A 20,966-nucleotide genomic window follows, 5' to 3' on the forward strand; every position below is an offset into this window, starting at 1 on the left:
GCTTACTGCAATGAATGTGCAATTATTTATTTACACATGCTGAAAACTCTGAAAGTGGAGAAGCGAGACAACTCTATCACAACAAATTCAGTATTCCAGTCTTTAAGGGGACACTCCTCAGGAAGAGGAGCTCATCTGCAGCAGCATGTCTACATCAATGTTTTGAAGGATTTGAACTGACAGAATTCCTGACACGTGGGCTCTGACCACGGCTTCAGAGAGGCAAGACCTTTGAGAACTCCTCTTCCCAGCTGCTTTATGGTTGTCACCAAAATATCTGAGAATTTAGCTAAAAAACCCCACTCATCTTAAAATGAAATATTTTAACAATGCTTGTAAGATTCTTTTATTGCATAGTTTCACTGATTTTTTTTTTCTTGGGTGGTTGTGTGCGTGGCTTTTTTTTCCTCTCAACAAACAACCTATTGGTCAATAAATACTCCACTGAACAGAACCCCTGTGTTGTGGTTCTGCTCTCTGTCACTAGAACCAAGGTGCTCCCCATTTATTTGCCTGGCTGCACTGTAATATCTTGCAGCTTTCTTCTTCTGGCCAATTTAATTGTTCTCTCTTAGGACAATGAGTACTCCACAACAGAGACCATGGCTTCCTACATATTTCTTCCAGGTTTAAACACATCAGAAACATTGCTGGTTCTACCAAAAAAAAAAAAAAAATAAATAAACAATATGTAAATCATAGTTGAGTTTAATCCTCAGTTGCTCCTCACATTATGCAGGACTTTGAGCTTGTCTCACAATTTGGATTCTCCAGAAGCTATGAAACTCTTTTCCCCTCGTTAAACACCAATTTAAACTCAAAACCCTTTTTGCAGTTTTGTTCTTCCCTCTCTGCATGATGCCAGGCATTTTTTAACTTCTAAGTAGATTATTAGATCTCCCTTGAGACCTGAAGATGTTTTTGTAAAAGTTGAATTTTGAGCTGGATGAGCAGAGATTACAATTTGGTTTAGAAATAAGGACAACCTTGAGACTTTGATTCTTTTTGTACAGATATCCGGTCGGGAGCTGTTTGTCGAGCTGTAGCTTTCAGCTAAATCAGATTCAAACAGAAAACCGAGCACTGCTCAGGTGCCCTGTGGATCTGTGAAATTCTCTTGAGATTTTAGCAACTGCCAGTGGTGAGCTGACTGTAAATGAGGAATAGATGTGCATTTCATTTTTAACAGCTTTACTCTTTTAATTGTATTATGCTGCCTCAAATAGCCCCGTGCTGGAAGACATTTGTCAGGAAAGTGAAACTGCTCAGTTCTCTGCCTTTTCTGGCACATGATGATCTCTGAAGAGAACAATGCAGCATTTCACAGGCCTTCTTTTAAGGTAGAGGCTTATATCATAGCACTTATTTCTGCATTTCCCTTCACATTTTAACTTCTGTTGCAACTTCAATAAAGAAAAACTTCACTCCATGCAATGCATGTTATTAAGTCTGGCAGAAACAAGGAAAGCTGAACTAGAAAACCTGTTGGAATGAAGATACCAACTGAAAACAAAAAACCTTTTAAGTGGTACAGGATATCATGTCATTGATGGATGCACTGGGCCAGGAGAGAAACTATTTATATATAGTTATTATATAGTTATTGATAGTTATAATATATATAATATAGTTATTAGTATAGTTATATATTATAGTTCTCAGTATAGTTATGTAATATAGTTATACGTAATATAGTTATATGTAGTTGTTATTATTATATAGTTATATGTAATAGATATTTATATATTTATAACAGGAAGAAATATTTAAAAGAATAGACAGGGAAGTTTTGCGAGGCAGTTTAAGTATTTTAAAAACAATATGACAGGAAGAGGGAAGAAACTACTAGAATAATGATTAAGGTACAGTGTTAGCATACAGATAAGGTAAGCAGGACTTTCTGTTTGTGATTTTTTCATTCCTTTGAGAATGAAACAAAAAAAAAAAATGAAACACCATGTGAGTGTATGAAGGTTAGAAAATGGTAAGGACTAAAGGAAAGCACAGAAAGACAACAAATACCATCAGTAAAAAGGACACTGCATTTTCAGATTTTTTTTTTTTTTTAAGAGAAAATTCACTCTTCATTGTGAGAGGTCAGGTGAACCCTTCCCAGCCCCACACCGGGTCATTACAGAGCTCAGCTCACATTCAGTGCCTTTTGCTTTGGCTGACTGATTGGCAGTTAAAGCAGTTAAACAGTTTAACAGTTAAATCTGCTACATTTACTCACAGAAAACATACTTTCAGTGATGCTCACAGAGATTTTTTACAAGAAATTCTGACTGAAACAACTAAGAATAAGTTTACGATGTCATGGAGACCATATGGTGAACCATAGCCTAGGACAAGAGTAGGAAGACGTTAACAAAAAGAAGTTTCCATTTGAAACCTGTATGATCTGGAAGGTTCTTCCCACCCCAGAGACAAACTTTTCTGTTACATTAAAATGTAACGTTGAACCGTGGAAAAGGTGATTATTTAGATTAATCTTCCTGACTAGAATGCACATTTCTGCACAGAAAGCATGGAATATTCTACACAGTTGTCTATTTTTCCTACTGGAGCATGCTGCTGTAGTACCTTCATATTTATTGCCAAGAAAGCTAAAAGTGGTTAAAAGCAGTTAAAAAAAAAATAATCACATGCCACTGCTTAAAAAAAAAAAGACTTGTCTGTTCCTAGCAATGTACACATCTCCATCGAAGTTATCACTAAATTTCATGTATATTAAGTACAAGCAGTTTTAAAGCTTTATCAGCAACGCGTTCTGTACATCAAAGTATCAAATTAATTGTGGAGTGTTGCTTTGTTCTTCTCTTATTTCTTTGCCTGAGCCTCTGTTTGCTCTCCATATTGATGCGTACCTACAGCCAAGTAACAAGATGCAAACAGGCAAGGTATGCTCTACTCCCGTCTGGTTTATAAATACTGTCTGCTGTGAGCTCCAAGGGAACTTTTTAAATTCCCCTTTTATTGAAACAATGACAATCTGATTCAACAATTCTAAATCTGTTTGGCTTTCAAAGGTATAAGAACACAATCTGTCTTCAAGGTGTCACATTTTGTTGTGATTTTTGGTTGGATATCTGAACCTCTGAAATTCAATAGCCACTCTGCTACATAAAGTGAGAATCAAGAATAATACTGTGACAGTCACAGGCTGGGGGATATCATAACCAAAACTGGGTCTGACACCACTGGTTTGGCACATGGTTTTAAAGGAATGTCCTTTCCTGCGCTGGTGACCCGATGGAATTAATATTCAGCAGGAATTTTCTTGGAAACTTTTAAAGCCTAACAGGGAGCTTGCATCTTCACCTCCACAAGCTACTTTAAAAAGTTCTCTCTTCAAAATAGTTGCAGCCATGCACTGTGCTGGACAAAAGCCATACCCATGGCTGTTTCCTGATTCTAGCTCAATTTCCTCATTCCCAGCCATGACACCTCACAGGGCTGCAAGTGTGCTCTAAATGGGGCAGGAAAGAAAAAAAAAAAGAAATAAAAAAGCTGAAGACATTTTCTGTCTTGATTAACAAGTATCTTGCACTTTCCTTTGCAGTAACTTGAATAGCAAGATAACCTGACTAGAAATTCCCAATTGCAGTTGCCTTAAACATGCACAAAACATTGGCCTGCTAGCAGCACATCATAAAGGATGGCACTGCTAACCCTGCTCTGTCAAAAGGGAATTCTCTGAGTAAATGAGTGTACTGGTGTTACTTCCCTGGCTAGTGTGCCATGCAATGTGGATGCAGCAATAGAAAGCTCTAACTCACTAAAGCTTGGCTTTTTACCAAACTCAATAAGAAAAATCAACAGCAAAATGCACAGGGCACCAAGAAGCTGCTCTGAGTAGGAGGGACCATCTCTATAACTTCTGCCTTAAGGATAATTTTATATTTCAGGCAACAGCTTATAACCATCCTTCCCTGAAATTAGAGGTAAGAGCATAAAATCTTTTTTCTACACTTCTCCCTCCCATCGTCTCCATGGCATCTTTATTGATTAAAGAAACATTTATGGTTTTTAAAATTCCTTTTTCTAAGGAATTGGCTTCTATGGCTCTAAGAATCAACGCACTTGCTCTGAGTACTGGATTCAAGGTTGCAACTGAATTTATGGGTGAAGTGTACCGTGATTGTGTTTTCCATTTATGAAAGTTCTTCCTTTCCACTGCATAAATGCACTTCATGTTACCATTTGCCTGCCTTAAGGGTTGCCTGCAAAGTGGAAGAGCGTAAGGGAGACACACTCAAAGAACAAGAAAGATCTATTAAAAGGTAGGGTTGACTGTGAGGTGAACAAAACAACTTAGAAATCACAGAGAGGTGCAAATCCAGTTCAGGTTCTTGATGATGGGGCTTGATGTGCTGGCTGTGATACCTCTGTGTGACCCTGCCTTCTAACCCAGGCTCTGAGGAAGCCTCTGCAATGGTTTTCATTCCTCTGCCCTCAGCAATGGGTGCTGGAGTTTAATCAGCAGGACACGCGCTGCTCTTTGTGCTCTGAGAAGAAGGGTTGTTTAGTTCCCAAGCTAAGGCTGGCAGAAGTGACCAGTGATTTTGAGAACCCTTCCCAAAGAGTGAGCACATGCCTGCAGCACAGATTCTCCTAAAGACACTGCAAAATGAAAAGAAAGCATCCAGAATCTGAAGTGACTGGAAACTCTTGGTCTCTTTTATGGCATTGATAAATTGTGGTGCATAGAAATAATGCAGCGTAGAGCTAAGCTCCAGATCTCCTTGCTTTAGGATATACTGTAAGTTGAATATTTATGCAGAATCAATTTTAATTTGGAAAATATCATAGAAGAAAAATGCAAAAAAAAAAAATGCAAATGTTGCTCTTGCAACAACAACAACAACAACAGAAAAATCAGTCTGAGGAAGTCTCTGAGCTGCAGATTACTGACACCTGGGAGAGCAGCAGTGCACTGTGTTTGGCCCATTTTCACTGTGTTCCCTGGGTAGCTGTTGTTGGTCACCTGGAGACAGGATGCCCAACACTGACTTTTGGGCTGATTTAGTGCAATTGCACCTGTCAGCAAGAACTGTAGACAAAGAGGAGCTCTAATTCATTTTCCTTACCCATGGTTTGATAGTGATGGTAACACAAGCCCTTAAAATAGACATGAATATGTGAAGAGCATTTATTTTATATTCTGCTCATGTTTTATATGAACATGGATCTTTCAGCCGTGTCTCAGCAATCACAAGAAATCAGAGAGCTGTTTTGTGGATGATAGAAGCGAGGAACTGAGTTGATGAGTTGTCAATGCCAAACATAAAACAGGATAGAGTTGAATGAACGTTCAAAACCAGCTCAGTTAAAGAGCCTGTGATCCAAAGGCAGTGAGGCTAAGGGGGAAGTTAGCTTGGACCTTAGCCAGTGTGACTATACCTTCTGCAAAATGATAAAAAACTGAGAAATAGAGAACTAAGAGAAGAAACTTCAGAAAACCATTTATATGGAAAGTACTCCTCTCCTTCACCCCACTCTGACAATGTGCATATATCCCTGTGTCCCAGCAGTTCAATCAGTGACCCAGACATCTTTGGAACTCGGCATCTTTAAGGAAGTGCAATCTCTGTGTTTCTGAAGGTTAACTTCCCAGTTCTTCACGCACCAGCAAAATAGTGTGGATATAAGAACGACAGATTTTTTTTTTCCTTAAGAGGATTTGTTCTGTGATCCAGAACTCCTTTCTGCAGCATTACCATGAAGCAAAAAAACCCCTGGATCGATATTGTCTTCTGTGAGAAACTAAAGGGACAAACCATCAAAGATCCTGATCAGGAGAGAAGTGCTTGTTCTCTGGCACAGCTGCAGGTGCCAGGTGTGGTGCCATGGTGGCATGAGAGACCAAGGGGTGACATTTCCCCTTTTCCATGCCAGCAGTCCTTGTGCAGCCAGAATGAGCAGAGGGCACTCTGCACCTGATGCACGCTGAGAGGCTGGGGACAGGCTGAGCAATATTAAAAACTCTCTGAAGCACCTGAAAGGACTGATACTCTGCACCACACCCTCGTGCAGAGCTGCATCTTCAAAGAACAGTCAAGTTCTTCACTTGCAGAAATGCCACCCAGGCACAGAAACAAAATCAGGCAAAAGGTCTGACCTAAGAGCCTGGCGTGCTCTGACAAACCCTAGCACGTGCTCTTTCTGCTCTGAGGTCTGGAAGACAACATTGCCCATATACTCATTTCTACATGGATCTTTTATAAATTAGAATTGGATCCTAATAATTTAATAATGAAAAAATAGCAACATTGTGCTCCAGGATCTGATCTGTCAGGATCTTTGCTTCCACTACATTCCCACTATACATAAAAAAGACATGTATGGAAACAGGTGAAACTGCTAGTAGCTCAGATAGAAACCTGGGTTACAAGTATTCTCAGGAAATTGCATCCAGAGAAAATAATCAGTTTTGGATTATTAAATGTCCATTTTTAATAATATGGCAGTAAGTGTATCAAGTCACAGCTTATTTCCCAAATAAAGCTTTAGAAAAGTTTTATTTTTTTTTCCAAAGGTACAGCATGAAACTGAGATTGCAAAACTGGTGCAGCTTGTGCTTACCCAAGACAAGCAACGGCTTGATAAAACAAATTTGCTCAAGCATTTCATCTGCATGTGTAATGCTTTTACAGGTCACTTAATGCAGAATACCTCCCAAGTTTTTGGAAGGACTGTAAGTGCTGACACAGATTCTGTCCCCTGACATCTCTGTTACATCATGGGTAGGAATATCTCCAGCATCAAGAAAGTGTCTCAACAAACAATCAGCTCCCAGTGCAAGGAGTGGGGGTGGAACATAAGGCACCACAACAGAATTTATTCAACTGACTTCAAAGTTTCACCCAATGTGCTTCGGGAAGATAGGTTACACGTGGGACTGTATTCATTTACATAGATTACTGTATAATCTAGAGACATATCCCAGTCCTCCTTCTCTCCCACTATTCACCCCATGTCTGTACAGTAGTTTGAAGTTATGGAGTGCCAGGTAAGTGCTAAGTAATTGACTGATCACCTGTTACCAGAAACCGCCTGAATCTGTTCCAGAGGATGAAATTCACTTTTCATTATCCTGATAAATAGAAAACCTTCTCAGCCAAGAAGACACTCGGGGCTGGCACACTCAAGGTCACCACAAGAGCCGCAGCTCCATTTTCACTTTGACACAGACAGGAACGAAAGCACAGCCAGCGAACCAAGCCTGGGCAGGGTGCTGAGCAAACTGAGCACTGAATTAACCAGGATGTGATCCTGCTGCTTGTCCCGACTTCCCTGCCTGGGTGATCTCCCCTTACCTGAAGGTCAGCAGCCCAAGTGCCTCCAGAGGGTGAGCAAATGCCCATTTCCTCAGCAAGGTGTGCATTTCTGACACCGTGGTGCTGTCCCAGCTGGGAGCGCTGCCCAGCACCAGGGGGAGGGAGCAGCTCTGCTTATTGCAGGAGTGGCGATAAAACCACAAGATTCTTCTCTGCTGCTCTGAGAGTCTGCAAAAGAACATTAGAAATGCAGTTTGAAATTAAAACCACCTGAAGCTTTGTGTAGCAACAAACTTTATTGTGCAGAGGGGCCAAGTCACACAGTACATTGCTTTTCAGCTAAGTACATGTTTTCCTTGGGGCAGGATATCATTTTCTGTGGACCAGCTTTTATAAGGAAAATGATACTTATATTCTGGATCTGTCAGCCTTAGGTCATATAAAAATGAAGTGTCAAAAGACACACACACACACACACACACACACACACACATATATATATATGATTATTTCACATTCCAAGCACTTTCAGTTTTCTTGTCTGCTGCCTCTATTGTTGGTGTTTGTTTTTTTTTACTGGTTGGATTTTTTCCTACAAAGATGGTACAGCTGTCATGGGGTTAATTATTATTACATCTGTCTGCTACAAATTGCCTCTAACTTTCTTAACTAGACACACAACACTGCAAGTCACAGCTTTCATTCCTGCCCTTGCTTTAATGCAGGTGTGTCTATTTTTAACATCTTTGCTTTTAAAATAATGTTTAGGCACATCTATGCACATACACAAAAACATGAGCACAGGTACACACATGCAGAGTGTGATTCCCCCTAGGTGCTGATATGAGTTTGGAAAAGGGAAGAAAAGCTCCCAGAAATGTCTGTATTTGTTTGAAAGATCTAGCTTGCCATGCTTTACTGTACTCACAAATTAAAAAAAAAGCAAATAAAAAGCAATATTCCAGACTCCTCACAGAGATATTAGATATCTAAATGTCATATTGATAAAATGGTCAGTCATCACACCATCTTTCACCATGGTGAGAAATGCCTCAGAATAATTTCTGCCTTATATCATCTGATTTGTCAACAATTCAGACATCTTTTCCTCATGCATATTAAATCTCAGGTTTTGGCACATCAGAAAACAGGAAAATAAATTTCCCTGGAGAGACAAGCTCAGACAATAGTCTTAATTTGATATCAGAGCCTTCAAAAGCAAACTCTGAAAGAGCAAACTGATCCCCAGTTCATACAAATAATTACTCGAATCAAGAAGAACATTGGTTTTCTTGGTCATATTTGACCAGGTTGGTGATGCATCTAGTTAATAGCACAACACAATTGTGACTTTAAACAAACCTAAATATTTCAGAACGAGCTGTGAGGGATCTAGCAGAAGGCAGTAAGTAAATAGTTTGCTTCCAGACAAGTATTTAATTATCCAGATGTGCAAACAGGGCTCAAAATCCAAGTGTTTACATTCTTTCCAAGGTTGTCTTCCTTCTATTTGCAATGTTTTGGGACATTCTTAGCCAAAAAAAAAAAAAAAAAATCTTAGCCCCGCTCTAACTGTCAAGATTGTGTCACTGACAGCTCATAGAAATGAGTTCCTTTGGCTCTGCAAGCTCTAGAGAACTTTTTTCCTTTGCAATTTTGAATTGCCAAGTGTTTAGGAACAGAGAGCAGCAGCACAAAGATGGGTGTGTTTTATCCCCAGTGAATGTTAATATCTTCCCTCTGGGAGAAGAAACTCATAAATGCATGCAGAAGATGAACTTAACTGTGATACCAATCCCGACTTTCAGCAATCCTTTCAGGAGAAGTGTCATTGTGGTAATGACTTCAAGAAACAACTCCAGAACTCACAGCATGTCCTCTGTGACAATAGAGAGATGTCTTTGTGATCGTGTGAAAAAGTCACACTCAGAAAAAAAGATAAAAGTAGGCCTAAAACTTCATTGCCTGTCTGGTTATCTTGTGCATTTGGATGACATTCTGCAGGACAGTTCAGCTAAAGGACTTCTTTTAAATGATAACTTTAAGGGGAGATTCCAGCTTTCAAACAGCATCCTCCAAACTAGAGAATCTGTTGTTCAGATTAAAGCAGCTAAAGCTTCTACTGAGCTTGCAAAGGGAGATAAGGAATCAATCCTTGTTTCATGTTTTCTAAATAACAGATTTCTCCCTCTGACTTTCCTCAGAGGCATTGCCATTTTCTCTTTCCATACTTTAAAGATCAGAGATGAAATGAAAGGGTGGGTGGGCTAGGAGTGTCTTAAGTTTTGATTTTAACTTTCTTAGTTATTAGAAAAGTTTATATAAACATGTGACGGGACATTTAAGATGATAAAAATATTTGGTATGCATATAGGATCTGAAGATTGCTATGCAAATAAGGGCATTTCTTTGTCTCCATAAGGTTAAGATGCTATTTAAGTTTTTTTGTTTGTTTGTTTGTTTGTTTTTTTTTGGTTTTTTTTGTTTGTTTGGTTTGGTTTGGTTTTTTATAAATAAAAGTCAAGCTTATGTTTTTTTTAGGTAATGGTATATCTAAATTTCCCTCCATATGTGGTGTAGAATAAAATATATAGCCTTCTGCTTAACATGAATAAAGCCAAAATACCTTATAACCTGAATAATTCAGTAGTTTTCTGTTCAGGATTTGATTAATCCCTTTAGCTAAACAAAGAAAACAGCTTTTCTGAAGGCCTTGTTAGGGGGTGTTACTTTTTTCAGTGAGAGGGGAAAACAGCAAAAAAAGAGTTTAAATTCTTCTGATCTACTTTTGGTTGTTCACTTTCAGTACTAAAGGAGAACAAGACAAAAGGGAAAAAGAGGAGAGAGCAGTAAAGATGGGAAATGCAAATTTCTGTCCCCCAGCACGGATTTTCACTTTAAAGTTTCTCCTCCACGGACAGACTAGACAAGAGCTCTCCCACTATTCTCCCAAGTGGAAGCAGATCCAACCACACCTCATTACAACAGGACTCTTGTGAGCACCGGCAGGAAAACCAGATCCTCCCCAGGTAAGCGGCAAAAAGGGAAAGGGAAGCTGGGAGAGAGGGAAAAGCCAGGCAGAAGGAAGGAAATAAAGGAGCCAAGGAAATGAAGGTGGCAGAGACCAGAGCGTCTCGATCCTGGCTTCCAACCAGTCCCCATCCCTTCAGTGGGACCCACTCGGCAGCTGGCTGCAGCACGTTCAGAGGCAGAGTGTCCTGGGCTTGTGTTTCCAACACAGCCACCCAGAGAGGAAGCGGCAGCTCACACCTGGAAGGTGTGCAGAAGTCAGCCAGAGCAGCTGGCAGTCACCGCTGAGCTCAAGGGCAAGGTCAGAGTGCAGGGCTGCGAGGAGCACAAGAGCCACGCGGATGTTTTCGTTTCCTTGGGTCCCACCCAGCAGCATCTGCACTAACCAACATCCGAGAGGTGCTGGGGCCTGGAGCTGGGCCACCTAGCACAAAGACAGGTGTGAGCTGCTGGGCAGACCGGGGGGCAGGCACGCATCCATGGGACAGGAACAAACACCAGCAACCAGCTCAGTGGAGCTGCGGGCTGGAGGGTTTTTGTGTCTGGGTGTCAGCAGCTGGGGAGAGCAGGGACATCTGGGTCCAGCTACTGGGTACACCGAGCTCAGCTACTGGGGCACTGTACTATAAAATACTGGTACTATATATAAAATACAAATCTGTGTGCAGATATATCTATATATATCTGTATATATCTATATCTATTGCAGCAGCAGAGGTGGATCGTGATCCTGCAGAGAGGAGGAACAGAATCAGGTCTGTGCTGCCAGTTTTGGGGCAGTGTTGGACTTACAACACTACTGGATTCAAGAACCCGTAAGAAAGACAACCATGCAGACAGCCTGGGTTTAACCACTGATTCTTCCTTTCCTACCATTGATTTATGAATTTTTCTGTTCATTCACATATTCCCTCTGCTTTCAGTAGGATGAGCAGAAGGATCCTGACAGACTGAGAAAGGTTTCTTGTGTCTTCTGACCACAGACACCCACTTATTTCAACGTCATATTTGAGGCATGTAAGCCTGAAGCACCATCACAGAGTGATGCTGCCACTAAAAAGCTGCCTAGATTCCTCTCTTTTTCTTTAAATATGAAATAAAAAAGAAAATAAGAAATCTTCAGATATCATGGCAATAATGTGTTGGGATACAAACATGCTATAGATTTTTTAAGAGAAAGTATCTCACAAATGAGAAAGATTAAAATAATTCCTCTGATACACTTACATCAAAATTTACAGGCTGACAGATTCCTCTGGATTACAAAGTACCCAAAAACGCAATTGCTCCATTCAAACCCCAGATATTTTACCCTTCCCCCTGATGATTCATTTACTAGACCAGCTTTGGCTGCAAGACAAGAGAACAGAAAACAACAAAATATGGGAAACCACAGGACTACCATTGTCTTTCCTCCAAGGACCTGTGACTGATCTTAGAACAGCCTTCACTGCAAACTGCTGACTGCCAGGGGTCTCTTCCCTTCATAGCTCCACAGAACCCAAAATTGTTGTGCTATGGATGTTATAGGATCTGCCTTTGCTGGTCCTTTGCAAAACCCATTCATGAGCCTCTTACCCATGAATTTGAGCTTGGCCTTCATGAGTGTGGTGATGTTGTCATCTGCCTTCACAGCTTGGTGACAACAGATTTTAAAAGCTCACCCCTGGCTGCCTAAAGAAGTTCTTTATCCCACTTGTTGTAATTGATTTCCTGCTTGTTTCATTGAATGTCCCCGAGTTCAAATACTGTAGGATTTAATGAGGCATTTACCTTGTCTATCACCATCATGCTTTTACAAAAAATTAATTGTACATACACAGACATGCTCTGGTCTTCTCTCCAAAATGCAGTCTCAGCTTTTCTAGCTTCTTTTGGTCAAAGAGCTGCTTAAGCCCTTGCATGGTATTTGTTGCCCCTCTCTGCACACTTTTCACATCTGTGTCCTTCCTGAGTCTTGAAGACAAGAACCATGCAGCATCCCCAATAAAGTGGAATCAAGGTTTTAAGCAGCAGAGAAATGGCATGTGCTGTCTTCTTTGACTAATTACTTTGTACTAAGCTAATTTCTTAATGACCTTATTCCTTCTTACTGGAACCACAATTTTGCCATGGTAGCAGAGGTCACATGCATGGGGTCTGAAGTTCCCTAAATCATTCTGAAGCATATTTTGCAGGTGGAAATTTCACTGTCACCGTGGCTCTCCATAATAAAATACTGACATCCCATTCACATTTTAAAACAGAATTAAAAAACCCGAAATTCCAGATCCCATGGTTAATAAGAAATAATTTCACATTTCAACTGTCTTTGTAAAGGTGAATCAAACATAAAATACAACAGAAAACTTGTCTCTCGCTTTTTTTTTTAAAAAAAATCATTTAGAAAAACCCTCAAACCACCAACACAGAAATCAGCACAGAAAAATCTTCTTAACAGATACATCATATCCCACTGAGAGTGCTGAATTAAGTTATTTAGTTATTGCACAACTAATGCACCTTTTGACCTTTGATGGAGGATTAATTCACACAATTAACTGCCATTAGTATAATGGCTCTCTGTGAGCACCTGTGTTCCAAATTCCACTCTGATTATACCCAAAATTATTTTATGCAGTACATAATCCTAATTGGTAGTACAGTATTCACATAGCAGAGAATACTAATTTTCCTCAGTTCAGAGTGTGTTTTTTTCCACCTTCTGTGAAAGCTGAACTTTCCATACTTCTTCCCTTGCTTGTAGCTTGAAACAGATTTTTCAAAAGCCATTTCACAGTTCTATCTGAAGTGTTTAATAACTAAAGGGGACAGATTTCCATAGAACCTAAAGCTGTTCTTGCTGATGCTGATAGAGATGTACTGCATTACCTGAAAATCTTATCTTTTGAATGAAAAATTAGCTTATTGCCTCAAAGACATGAAAGGATCTAGTAACATAAAGGGAAAAACAATCCTTTTCTAAACTGGTAAAATACACTGTCACCTCCAGGCCCTTATTTGGCCTTGCTGTGATCTATTCTTCCATTTAGAGGTGTTACTTCTTAAATCAGTCGAGCTAGGCTCCTTCAGAGGAAAATTTAGTTTTTAACAAATTGGATACATTGACTTGTGATCCATAGGGAAACACAGCAAGAACCAGCGGGGTTAGGCTGGGACAACTTACAGCAGGAGAGAATGTTTCTGTGAAAGTCTTGCAATGTGCTTCAGGCACTCTTGGGTTGGCTCTACAAGGTCACCTCGTCTTTCTTCAGGTTCAGGTTTAATGAACTCCAAATCAGTTTCTGGGAAGTCGACCTTTATTTAAAAAAAACAAACAAAAAACAAACAAACCAATAAAACAAAATCCCAACCAACCAACCAACCAAAACAAAACAAAACAAACAAACAAAAAAAAACCCCCAAAGAACAAGAAAAGAAAACAAAAAAATAAGAAGTGTTACAGCAGTGTATAATCTCCAATACAGGTATCGAGAAATGTTATCTTGAATTAGTACAGGGATTATACAAGGCATGACAGAAGAAAAAAAATAAAAACAAAAAGAAGAGGGGATAATTAAGAGAGGGAATAATTTAAAAATATAATTTTAATAATAATAAGGGGAATATAAAAAAAAAGAAACAAAGAAGAGATAATTGTTTGAGGATTCTCTCTGTATGTAATATGTAACTTAAGTGTTTTGGTGATAAAGTCCATCCACAAAAATCAATCAGTGGAACATAACTTTCCTGGGAGAATTTCATCCACCACATTACAATTCTATTACAATTGCGTGAGCTCAAAGCAATTTTTATTTTTATTTTTTTCATGAGATGGTTCTCAATTGGAAAACTCATTAAGGTAGATTTTTTGTTTTTTGAAAAGTAAGGTTATTTCTGATGTATAGTTTGGCACTGTAAGAGATGGAAATCAGATTCCCGATTTCTCTTCTAGATGTTCAATTTATAAATATATTATACAGCATCTACCAATTTTCCCTTCTTACATAGGCCTGTCAGAAATTAAGGATAATATTTTTAAGATAAAGAGAAAGCAAATATTCAACCAAAACTGTAAAGCTTGAGGTACTTGATCATCTGAGTAGATTTATCTGAAAATTCAGATTATTCTTCAAAATTCAGCTCAATTTACATCCAGCTTCAGTCTAGTAATGAACACCAAAATATCTTATCTATATCTACTTTTTAATAAAAGGATTTAATACATATCACCCTTCTAAAAATTAACAATTTTTTTCCCAATAAAACATTCAGTCACATTGCAAAACTGATTGATCTTTAAGGTCTCTTCGAACCCAAGCCTGGATTTCCTAGGAAAATATCTATCCAGCATGTTCACAAATTGTGGTACTGCTATATGGCTGGGAATAACTGAAAAAGAAGGGGGGCAGAATGAGAAATGCTGTTTCGTTTCTTTCAGTAAATACAAATTAACAGCCATTTACTGTCTCAACTTCCCTGAATTATTAATAGGGGGAGATATTTTAAGGCATGGTCTTTGACTGAACTCAGCCTGGAAAATCCCCATTTGCTTGTCTGTTAAAACAAGGCTATTTTTAGGCCAGGCTCATTTATCTGTGTTATCTGCTTTTATATTTCATTTGCTAGCAGACATTAGGATTTTTAATACAGAACGCAATAGCATTTGTAATATAGAATGTTAAAATTCTGTATTAAAAAGAATAATCGATTTTTAATTATTATTTATTAATTATTTCATACAGAAAACAATACAGGACACCTGGTTTTGTCCTTGGAATACCCAGTTGCTGACTGAAGCTGGGAAGGTGACCTGATGTGTTTCTCTGACAGCAGTAATGGAAAGAGGATTTTGGGTTCGGGTGGTGCCGTGAGCTGTGAACATCCCTTTTTCCTGCACTTTGCTAACAAACGAGGCGTGGCTCTGCTCTCTGGCTGTCTCACCTGCAGGGTGACCGAGGTTGGTGTCTCGGTGCTGCAGATGCCCAGGGTGGTCACAGCTGTGGGGACGGTGCTGTGCAGGGCCATGCTGAGCAGCACGGTCCCGTGGATGAGCCTCCTGCAAGGACAGGGAGAGACGCTGGTTACAGGCTATCCTGGAGTCAATAGGATCAGGGGACCAGCCCCTTTTTCAGGGCTCTGTGGAAGGTCAGCTCCGGGTGGGGAACGCGAGGGGTCGCGCACACCACCGCTGTTCCCGCTGGATGAGGAGGAGGAGGAGGAATTCAGCTTCGCCAGATGACAGAGCTGGGGCTTCTGTGCTCACAAGAGTCCCTAGGAAGAAAATTGGCTCTTGGTCTAGGGGTGTCACGCCAGCCACGTGCTGTTAAAGTCGTGGCAACAAGGCAAAAAAATCCCTGGCCAGTGATTTCATCTTCTCCACTGGTTTCCCCACCTGGACGTACCAATTTTTAATCTTATTTGTGGTACCGGCTCATTGTTTTTAGGGATTTTACCAGTGAATGGTATCCCATGAGCACTTGCTGTCGGGGGCCATTTTGGAGGGGTAGTGGAGGTGGGAATGGATACAAGAGCAGGTCCTTGTGCCTCCCTGCCCTTCTGGGCAGGTGTCAGCCACGAGGGCTGCGAGCTCTGCCTGTGCGGGCATTCAGCTCTTCTGTGATCTCATCTTCGCTCGCAGGGACCTTCCCCAGCCGACAGAAAGAGCCTGGGAAATGCAGCTCAGACTTTCCTCAGCCTTTATTTCTGCTGTGAAGGGGGTCAGGCAGCAATCCCAAGACATGGATATTACACGTGCTTTTCTATGTTTCGGGAGGATCAAAACCAGACCAATGGGCTACAGGATTGAAACACTGTCCAACTACACCAAAGTTCTCTGTGTGCAATAACCAGTTACAGAGAATCAGTTCCAACCAACCATCTTCTAAAAAGTTATCGAGGGTTCTCACATTTTTCTAGCATTAGTCATTCTAAGTAAATAGTTTCTCTTATCTCAGAGAGAATGCCAAGGGGGCTCACAGGGGATCTGCAGAGGGATCCATCCCCACCACAGATACTGGGACGGGGCAAGGGACAAACAGCTAGGAGCACTAACAGTTTACACAGACATAAAACGTTAACAGCAAACAGTCAACACAAACAACAGTTATGGTCAACTGGGTAGACACACATCAACAACAACAACAACTGGGCGGCCACCTTGTAGAGAAAAACTTGCATCTGGGAATTTATTCCCCGCATCACTGAAATCCCACCAAAGGACATGGAACTGCTGAGCTTAAAACACAAACAAAAGCAGAGCAAACCCTTTATCTTTACATGGCCAGTACAAATCTGGCTTCAACCAGTAGAGGTTGCACCACAGCCACAGCAGCATCTCTGCATTTGCAGGGTTCGTGGAAAAAATCACTCTGCCAAGACATTCCAGTCAGATCTGCACTTCACCACTTGGGTGACAGGGGCTGCCCTTTAAGCCAGGTGTAAAATAAGGATAATGCAATATCTCTGTCTCAAGATTTAATTTTGAGGGCAAATATGGTAGAGGCTGAAGCATCGATATGCTGTAAAAGGTGGAGGGCAGCATATTTGTCCCACAGAGAGAAGAAACTCACGGTTATCTGCTGCCTCCACAAGGTATCCTTGATGATTTTATGTGTAGGTGGCAGGGAGGGGGAAATACGATAGGAGAATCTCCAAAGAGCTGAAAGAAGTTTGAGTGGGGTTGTTTGTGCCACATGTGCCACACAGAGTTTTTGGGCAGATGAAAGGTTATGCTCTGAGCACCACAGCTCCAAGGAACTCTTATCAGTAAAACAGCAATGCATGGGACCAGCAGATAAGAAACCCAGCCTGATTTGGCAGCTCAGCACAATTCAGTCTAGAGAACTTGAATAAAATCAGAAAGTTCAGGTGAAAATTCCAAGCATAACAAACCAACTCAAATTTAGATTGCAGTACCTGAATAAAGGAATTTATTTTAGTTTGTCAATATCTTAATGAGTTGTGAGCTTAGAAATTTGATTATGTCCAGCACCTCTTTTTTTACTGACAAATAATTTTCTTTTTTAAACCCTGTTCAGTCAAAACAACTGAGAGAATCACTGGACACTGCAGCAGAAAGAGCCAGGCAGGTAAATGAAGTTGAATTCCTGCCTTTCACCTGAGAGGAAGATGTTAGAGGTACAAGAGACACAAGATGGACTATTTGATCCCTGCATGGGTTTGCAACATTGCTGTAAAGAAAGAATATTTTGAATTGCAAATTGAAATAAACGGCTTCAAGTCATCTGAAGAAGATTTAAGAAACTCCCACAAACTGATTGTTATAGTCAACATAAATGAGCATAAACCTAATTCAGGACTAACTTTTCTTTTTCACTTCTCAAGCTGTTTGTGTTGTCAGCACAGACGTTTTATTTTATTTTATTATTTTATTTTATTTTATTTTATTTTATTTTGAGAACAGAGCTGGGGAGGATTAAAGACAGTTATTTTCTGAAGTTTTTTTTTTTTTTTGCAGCTGTGGGTGCAATTGCAGGGGAATGGAGGCAGAAAAAGAGCAGTGATATGAACAAGGTAGCACTTGGAGGAAAACAATTGTGTGATATGAAGTCTCTCTCATTGAGGTAATTGATGTGAATGAGGAAGTGATCAATGGTGATTCAAAGAGGTTTTCCTGTGATTACTCAGATGACCTTTAATAAATGAGTTGCATCTCTTCAACTAATCCTATGTTGACAAAGATTTACATCATAATTTGAACTAATTGGCACTTTTGTTAGAAGGGAGAGGAGTAGCTGAGAACAAATGAACATGAAGACTAAATTACCCTTTTGAGCTCTCATTACTGCTAATCACTTTCATACTGTGCTGTAAAACTATGGGGGCCTTTAGAAAAGAATACATACAGTGGATTTTTTTCCTGAGAAACCTGTGTAGCCAAATATAAGAAGCAGCGTAGACCTCAGAGGTGCTTAGACGTGTTTGAGACCCTTCCTGAACTCATTATTTCAACTCATTTACACCTAGAACACATGTGGCTAAAGACTGTCCAGGAAGACAAAGAAGAATCTTTGAAGGCAGATGGACCTCTCAGAGATAAAGAAAATTTAACAGGAGAGCAAAAGTCACGCAAAAAAAAAATGAAGCAAAACAAGGAATTAATTCACTTCATGGGCAGGTGGGTGTTCAGCCATCTCCAGAAGAGCAGGGTCCCACCACAGGGAACAGTGACTTGGGAAGAAAAACGCCACCACTCCAAATGTCTCTGCTCTTGGTCCTTTATCCCCCTCACTTTATACCCTGGGAACGATGTCCCATGGTCTGGAATGTCCCTCTGGTCACTTTGGGTCACCTGTCCTGGCCGTGTCTCCTTGTGGCAGCATGAAAAGGAGAAAAGGCCTTGGCTGTGTGTGAGCTCTGCTCAGCAGTAACAAAACCATCTTTATGTTATCAACCCTGTGTTCAGCACAAATCCCGAACGCAGCTCCGTACCAGCCACTGGGGAGGAAATTAATTCTACCCCAGCCCAAACCAGCAGAGCCAGCAAACTTTGGGGCACTACAAGTACAGTGAATATTCCTCAGAAGAGTCAGCTTTTGGGCACAGAAATGGAGCAGCAACAGGGAACGAGTGGATGGATGAAGCAGGGAAAAAAATGCATCATTATTTTTAGAGAAAGAAGCAGGTGAGAGTGCAGGATCCATTAAGGAAGTGAAGGAATTGGCATCATGAGCATGATATCCACATCCTTTAGTGAACAGGCAGATTCTTCTCTCTGCCACTTGGTTCTGCTGAGGAGCTCGGGAAGGTCACTCCCTGTTCCACCTACCATTCCAGTTTTCCGTGTGAGAGGTGAAGGTAATGACCTTTTAAAGACTTGTATAATGATCATGGACACAGAAAATGGCTTTCAGGTAACAACGTCACTGTCAAGCAGATCAGAAAGTGAATATTCTGCTCTGTGCCTACTGCCATTTATTTATTTTGGAATTACACAGATTCCCTCCTCTTGTTGATTACTGGAGCTAAAATAAACTTCCCATCTTGCTACAGAAAATGACATCACTATTTAAAGGCAGCTCAAGTTATCCTAACTTGACAGAACCAGCCTTATGTCCTCAAGTCCCATGGCAGACTTCCCTCACCACTCCCTGCAAGGGGAAAGTTTTGCTGCTTGCTCTGTCTGCTTTGGAAATACCAAAATAAATAGTGGTAGAATCAGTGAAGCCAGAGCAATGGGAACTGCAGGGGACATTGCAGCTCCCCAGCTGCCCCAAAGTGACAGATCTGTGGTTTGTTCATCAGCTCTGAATCACGAAACTGTTCAGCCCAAGAGACAAAGGCAGTTTCTGATGTGAAGGAATGGAAGGCTGGCACACAGGCTTCCAAAAAAGTTTTGGAGCTGCCTCTAGCATCTAATGAGACTTCTTGGCACAGATGCAGCGCCAAAGGCTCGGGTGGCACAGATTTAGGGCTGCTGTTTAAAGTCAGCTGTCTGAGCAGGCTGAGAAAAGCAGAGTTCATGGCTCAGCTGCTGGGCAGGAGGCAGCTACATTCATTTTCACCATTTTCATTCACAAATATAGGTAACATTACTGCTCAGGCTGAACGAACTGGCAAAATGAGGACAAAGCACTGTGTAAAAATAATGTAAGTGTCCCCAAACCTGACATTAAAAGTCTCAGAAGTTCAGAGCCGAGGTTAAATTTAAAGGAAATGCAAAGCTACTAAAATATATAAAAAATCCTCCCCTTATCTTATGACCCAAGCAGTCTTAATTCTGCATTGGAATGATAGTGTGGAATAACTCCTTCATTATAATTACAAATACTACAGAGTTCTAGAAAATTCAAAACAGACAATTTTCAACCCCAAAAGATTGCTAAATGCACTGCAGACATTTTTGAGAACCACGACCTCCATTCTGACAGCTTCTAGTTTAAATAACTTCCCTAAATTTGTAGGATAAATTTGTAAGTGATAATTACATCGAATACAAAATTAACAGGTTATTCCAGACTTTGAAAAAAATTTTGCATTTATATTCCTGATTCCTTTGTAAGTTTTGTTCCAGAAATATGAAGACACAAAATCAGTTTACAAGCAATGATTTTAGAGTAAACAACTCCATTAAGGCAACTCTTGGAAAATACTTTCAGGAAGTCAGTTTGATAGGCAGAAATCCCAACACATGTTTGGCTAAGATTACAGTGTCTATGCAGCAGCTAATCATGTTATAAATCTGCACACTGCAAGAAAACTGTCAGAACAGTGAAAGATAGCACAAGAATTCAGGAAATAATGTAAATTAAGCAAATTTGAAATTTGCAAAACATTTGTTCACTGACAAGTCTTTAGCAACAACAAAAACCCTAAAGCTGGCCAGATTTTTGAGGACGTTTTTAGGCATTGTGTGGTTTCAAAATGGACCAGGTACAGAGAAGAGATAGCAGTATAAAATAATGAGTGATATGCTTTAGATAAAGATCAAGATTTTTTGCTTTATATATATATATATATATATATATGCACTTCTCATAGAATCTGATTAGCTTTTTTTTTTAGAGGAGAATGGGAGTGGTAAATTCTCAGCGAATAACTACAGGCCGTCAATTTGTATACATGTTAAAATAAATTCATGGTTTTTTAATCTTCAGTTCAAATTAAATGTAAAGCATTAAAATGCAAAGAAGAGACACAGCCATACAGTGAAAA

At 40.1% G+C, this 20,966-nt stretch overlaps 1 protein-coding gene across 1 annotated transcript in view; it reads right to left on the reverse strand.

Annotated features, from left to right (window-relative positions):
• The window catches only part of PIK3C2G (phosphatidylinositol-4-phosphate 3-kinase catalytic subunit type 2 gamma), a 195,065-nt gene that overhangs the window by 115,356 nt on the left and 58,743 nt on the right, over positions 1–20,966 (reverse strand). The window contains exons 13-15 of the mRNA XM_062491554.1: positions 15,234–15,348; positions 13,477–13,607; positions 7,320–7,508 (exon numbers count right to left, since the gene is read on the reverse strand). Of these exons, the coding sequence (XP_062347538.1) occupies positions 7,320–7,508; positions 13,477–13,607; positions 15,234–15,348 (435 nt within the window). The remainder of the gene's footprint in view (positions 1–7,319; positions 7,509–13,476; positions 13,608–15,233; positions 15,349–20,966) is intronic.

Source organism: Cinclus cinclus, chromosome 4, assembly GCF_963662255.1.
Source record: "Cinclus cinclus chromosome 4, bCinCin1.1, whole genome shotgun sequence".
Taxonomy (NCBI): Eukaryota; Metazoa; Chordata; class Aves; order Passeriformes; family Cinclidae; genus Cinclus; species Cinclus cinclus.